The sequence below is a fragment of the Phytophthora cinnamomi genome, assembly GCF_018691715.1.
Source record: "Phytophthora cinnamomi strain GKB4 chromosome Unknown Contig21, whole genome shotgun sequence".
NCBI lineage: Eukaryota > Oomycota > Peronosporomycetes > Peronosporales > Peronosporaceae > Phytophthora > Phytophthora cinnamomi.
In genome coordinates, this window is record NW_027150954.1 from 1776384 (window position 1) to 1782674 (window position 6291).

The window sequence follows — 6291 nt, forward strand, 5'->3', positions numbered from 1 at the left end:
GTCTAGAGAATTTGGGCTCTCTCGCGCCACTAGGAACGAAATACCCTCCCCGAAGGCTCTGTAAAATGGCGGCGAACCGGTCCAACCAAACGGGAGCGCCAGATCAATTACAGCAAGATCACGCGTTGATCCGGAAAAATGCGCAGCAAGGCCGGCAGCGACGGCGATCAAGCGGAGTGCGCTCTTGACATCCTCTTTAAGAAGTTTGACTTTTAGCGTCGGATGACGCTCAGCAAGCGCTTCGATCTGTCGCGCAATGCGTCGAACAGAGTCATAGTCAAGATCGGGTAGCTCCGATTGCGTCGAGCGATCGTTGATCGAAGAGTCCTATGGACACGATAGGTCGTGGATTAATCTTGCAGCTTCGGTCGGCTTGACGTCTTTCTTGGGGACACAGCCAAAGAGGCTAAAACGAAGGGCTGCCCAACAGGAATATCGAGAACTAGATACGCTCCTTGAGCTTGACCGTCGGCAATGCTTCGTACGAGAGCGCGGTCAAACTCCCGGGCGCTGGCGTGGTTTCGAGTCGACTCAATGTTGGGGACGCGTGGACCGGTGAAGTTGTGAGAGACACCAAACCTCACTACAGCAACGACGCACTGGCGGTGACGATATCCATCCAGTAAAATATCGAGCCACACTGGGTCGATGGCCTTGTTTGGACGCTGATCTTCCGGTGACTCGTTCCGCCATAGACCGATAGTTTCCGTCAGGGTCAACTGCAGCTTTTCCACAAGTCGTGACAAGCCGGATGATATTTCACGATGAAGCCGGGTGAAGCCGAGGTCGTAAATGCTTCTGGAATGTTCTTCGGGAACCTAATGTCAGCCGAACGGAAGGCTTCACGAAGCCGATTGCAGCGGATGAGCTGCTGCTCGTGCAATCGAATTCGGAGGTGTAACGGGGTTACACGCACAAGTGGCTACAAGCCACGTGCGAGTTTAACAGATAAAATATCTGTTAAAGGTTTTAGATACTTCCTCACCTTGGTGTAAGTCACACCAATGGATACATTGAAGTGGGCCACCACAATGAGTGGTCCACACATACCCAAAGATCCTATTGGTAGAAAGCAGCATCTTTCTACCAATCATTGTCATGCATATTACCGGGGACCTGACAGCCAGCCGCTGTCAATCCCTTTCATAGATGAGAAACAGTTTTATCAGATTTAGGAGGAAGATCAATTTACAAACAATACAGTTCTCATTTTACCTTAATCTAGCTAATTGGTATTTTATTTGATTTATATTATACTTGTGTACTCAAGTATAATTAATTCAAATTATTAATAAACTCCTACGCTTCCTCATACACGTAGCGCGACGTGTAATCTAAAGTAGTGAGTCAAGTTAGACCCACTACACCTGGTAGCACTGTGTAGTCCGTCCAACGACCGACTGCTTGACGTTCGTACGAGGTGTACGAACGCGGAGCCGAGAACCACACGAGCATGGAGGTGCCCATGGATAGCTCCAATACGCCTGCAACGCATGTTGCACGCGCTGAGTGCCCCCACCTGTCTGACCCAGAGTGGGAAGCCCTCCAACGACTGTCAACAGTCATTGGAGAAGCGGCGATAGCTACGATGCTGCGTACGCTATCACCGACGGAGCAACATGGTGTTGCTCTAGGATTCATTATGATGGGTACACTGTACCAGTTCGCCGAGCTCGCAGGCTTCACGGCGCACTGCGGCCGACTGACTGGGAATCAAGAGCACCGGAGACCAAGGGCGGGTGGCGCTACGCAAGAGGAAGACGCACGTACGGCGGGCCGAGTGCGGGGAGCGCTAGGGGACGCTCAGCCGAGTTCAAGGCAGTTTTCAGGCCCTGAGCTCGGATGAACAGAGCCGCCGGCTGCCCAGACGACGCGGGGCACGGCCAGAAGGCGCACAAGAGGATCTAGCGTGAGCCCGGCGAGCCCAGCATCGCTCAACCGAGTCGGCGAGACCTCCCCGTCGAGCTCGCCGACGTATCCGGACAACTTATCCGGCTCCGCCGAGTTAGAGGCGTTGTAGCGAGGGTGAAGGGTCGGCCGAGATCCGAAACCACTCCATTTCACTTGATATTTGTATAGGACCTTAGGAATAGTGGAGGCGCCCTTTCAGGGCGCCCAAAAGACTAAGAACAAACAGAGCAGAATTTTCTAGTCCCACAACACGTGCACACTTTCCGGTAAGTCCCTGCACGGGGTCGGATTATGCATACCGTCGGTACCCGAGAGACATAGCTTGTAGGGTACTCGACTGGCAGCCCCAAGAGATTAGGTCGGCCCGGGATTGGGCGTTGGGTGCTCGACAAGTGCGATGGAAAAGTCTCGCTAAGCGAGCCGGTACGCCGGACAGCCCGGGTGCCGTTACTCTTCAAGTCGGGTTGCTTCTGCCCCGGCGGCCTGTAAAAGCGCTAGCGCGCTGCCGTCCATCCTTTGGTGGAGGGCACAGGAGTTTGTGAACGGAGTCCGCTAGCTCGGCGGATCTTCGGAAGAGTGGACCTTGGTTGGCAGGTGTCGGCGAGAGGCAAGACACCCGCTGTCCCGGTTGGGCCGAACCGCGAGGGGACAACCCCTGCGCAGGCCAACAAGCGCTGACCTAACTCGGCGATTGTTGTGGTTTGTGCTGGAGACCCACATCTGACGATAATTGTGTGTTCTGCAACACCACAACTGGTGCCGCGACCCGGAAACAGGGGTGAGATTGTGTTTCGAAGGTACCTGCTAACCAAGGTTTGAGAAGAGCAAGGAGAGAGACGATGGTCAAGGGAATCGTAACGCCGAGCCTGGCGACGGCCAGAGCTAACGCGGCGAAGCTAACCAACTCGACGGACTCGACGGCGGTGATGATTATGGACACGACTGCGGAAGTGACACGCTCCGTCTCGTTCGACGATTAGGAGTCCCGAGACCATGGAAGTGATATTGAGGAAGAGTTGGAGATGAAGGCCAAGTATAACGCAGTGAAGGCGACGGCGGAACTGCTCGACGAAGTCGAGGAGTTGTCGCTACAAGTTGGGCGCATGGGAAACCCGCACCAAGTTCAGCGAAACTTAACCGCCGAGCTCGGCGATGATGCGGACGATGATGATGACGACGTTGCTCCAGGGGACCGTCCGCCCCTAATACCGCGAGCGACGAAGAATGCAGATACGCCGAGTGCGAACAAGGTTTTGGCTCTACTCGGCGAAGAGATGAAGACGCAGAGTGATTGGATGGTGATGTTTGGGCCGGTGGCGATGGCCCAAGAGAAGTGGCCTGTGCTGGGGCCGGAGTTGGTCCAGCCAGTGAACAGCACCGACGCTAACCTGTTGGCGGAGGCCACCATGCAGCTGCTGAAGGCGATGGGGTATCGGTGCACGAGTCGCCCGAGCAGCTTGATGCTGGACGGATGGACTCCAAGGCGAGCCTCGCTGGAGCTGATGCGGTGGAAACGGCGACTGAGATGGGTGTTCGGGCTCGAACACCCGGCGGGACCTCGTCACTCGATCGCAAAACGAACGGCCGAGCCTCAGCAACTGGACGAAGACCCCGGCAGAATTCCGTTGCCGAAGACGCCGGAGACGAAAAATGGTCGGCGTGAAGTGTTCCGGGTAACGGAAGAGACTCCGTACTTTGAAGACTCCCACATGAAGACCCCTGTGAGAGAGAGGTCGAGCGGGGGCCGGTACGCCGAGTTCTACGACGCGGCGGACGAAACAGAACTCGGCGGAGACGACGACGATGAGGATAGAGACTACCACGACTCGGCGACAGACTTGGCGAAGGCGGTAATCTAGCGGCTGAGCTTCGACGACACCGGCAGCGACAGGACCCAGTACTGGGAAGTACGTACCCACGCTTCGCTGGACAAGATCGCCGAGTTCGAAGGGAAGCGTTACCGCTCTGAAGACTCGCTCCAGTGGTTGAAGCGATTCATCTATGAGATGAAAGGCACGAGGATGGCCCGAGATGCTTGGTGCGAGCCGTTCTCGCTGAGTCTAGGGCGAGCAGCGAAAGGATGGTACCGCCAGCAGCCGAAGAAGACTCAGCGGAAGTGGAGCCTTCTCAGCGAGGCATTCCTGGACTAGTACTGTTCGCAGTTCGACCAGTCAGCGCGTACACGCTACTACCCAGCTAGACGCAAGGAGAACGAACCTGTGTGCGACTTCCTGATACGCTAGAACGGATATGCGAAGTCGGCCGAGATCCAGTATGAATCTAAAGGACCCGACGCCGCTGATCACATCGAGCACTTCTTGTTGAATTGTGGGGACGATGACATCATGGACTTGCTCTATCCGCATACTGGGGAAAAGCGGAAGAAGCAGCGGGACCGGCTCGTGGGAGCATACAGTCAAGATGGGAAACGGTCTGAGTCGACTCGGCCGAGTGACCTCCGCCGAGACGACCGGCGGGACGAACGCCGAGATGACCGATGTGGAGTTCGCCGAGATGACAGACGTGGAGATCGCCGAGATGATCGGCGAGATTATCGACGATCGCGCCGAGATGATGACCGGGACCGCCGACCTGCAGCGGCTGCGGTACTGGAGGATGATCCGTACCAAGTGGCGGACCGGCAACGCATGGCTAGGTATGATTTCGAGACTGACCGCAGCGAAGACAGTTATCATAGCTACTCGGACTTGGCGGACGACTCGGAAGAAGTCTACCTAGACGCTGGGAGCGTGAGCGACCGTGGTCGGTGGTCTAGTGATCGCAACAACTCGGCGAAGACACCGAGGGGTGATGTTCGCCGAGTTCCGCCCGGGGCAACTGAGCGAATTGGGCGGCCCGTCGAGCGCCGAGACTATCATGGGCGTCGTGACTCCCGTGAGTGCCCACCGTACGACCCTGTGCCACCTGTGGTTGAGCCAACCATTCCGTCCACTTCTGCCGTCGGCGATGCAAGTTCTGCAAGCAAGTCCATGATGAAGGGCAATGCGAACTGTTCCAACGTTACGAGAAGCCAGCTTCGTTTGTCAAGGCAAACGTCGACAAGTCCAAGGTGTCGGATGATCTTCAAGACCTCTATACGCCGAGCGATTTAAACTCGGCGGCCCGCCAACACTGACTGGGTTGGACACCACCGGGCTACCACAGTCAGCCGAGTCGGTAGTAGAAGCGAACTTTGTGTTTGCCTTTGTCGGCGAAGCAAAATGGCCCGAGGAATGACGTGAGGACGGTGATGGTGCAAGTGAAAACGACGGAAGTAGCAGTGAGCTCGACGGATCGGACGAAGAACGCCGAGCGATAGTGAATAGCGCAGTGATGACTCGGCGGATGAGAGAGTCGGTGACGACCACGAAGGTGATGAAGTTGCTCCCTGGAGAAAGATTGGGGTGGTGGTCGTCCCAGAAGTTCGACCGCCGAGTTCGAATGAGAGCGCTCGTAATGGGAGCAGTGAACGACCAGCGAACGAAGATCCTACTGGATACGGGGGCGAATGTGATGGTCATAACAGAAGCATTCGCCCGGAAGCTGCGGCTGAAGCAGCGAGTCGTGAGCCAAGATATGCAGATCGATGTACAAGGCATCAGGGAATACAAGGTCTCGACTCAGACCAAAGCGATTGTGAATGCAACACTCGGCTGGGAAGTGGCCTACAATTTCGATGTGTGGGTTATGAACCATCATGCAGGAGTCGACCTGATCCTGAGGACCGACTTCATGATCCCCGCCGGGATTCGACTCGACTTGTTTAACTCGACGGCCAAACTGCCCGACGAGGTGTCTGTTCCGTTGCTCCGGTCGAAGAATGCAGCGGAAATACCGCGGGACAGCCTGTGCATCACAGACGGGCCTGAGGAGCCTATAAGCTTGCCGAGTAGGCTCCCCGCCGAGTTCAAGTTGCGTAAGCAGCAACCGGACGACTCGACGCATGACTTGTGGGTACGGCGCACACGAGACTGGGTCCCCACTGTGATCGTCAACCGGAATGGCAAAGCCGTGCGCGTGGTGCTCACGAACGTGAGGTCAGTGGCCATCTGGTACCCTGCCCACTTCTCAGTGATTGCTTGGGCCCCATATGGCGTGCTTCCCCCCGAGGGATACGTCCGGTTGAACTCGGCGAAGTACAGAGATTGGCAGGTTCTCGCCTATGAAGCGGTTATCGACAAGGTTTTGTCGAAGAAGGAGCGACGGCTGTATGATGAGTGGCTGGCACGACAGCCACCGGCGGTGGAACGTAGACCGTACACGAAGCCTGAAGAAGTGATTGCTTGCCCCTAAGAAGAAGGAGAGAAACCAGAGTTCACGTACGTCCAGCAATGGGAGCTAATTGCCAAGCGCGAGGAAGAGTCAGCCGAGTCTGCAGGC

The 6291-nt window shown here is 56.2% G+C and overlaps 1 protein-coding gene across 1 annotated transcript; it reads left to right on the plus strand.

Annotated features, from left to right (window-relative positions):
* Positions 1–4332: 4332 nt before the first annotated feature.
* IUM83_03723 (uncharacterized protein) lies at positions 4333–4650 on the plus strand (the record flags this gene model as incomplete). Its single annotated transcript, XM_067927751.1, has 1 exon — positions 4333–4650. One exon carries the CDS (start codon positions 4333–4335, stop codon positions 4648–4650), a length of 318 nt encoding a protein of 105 aa, XP_067795196.1.
* Positions 4651–6291: the final 1641 nt, after the last annotated feature.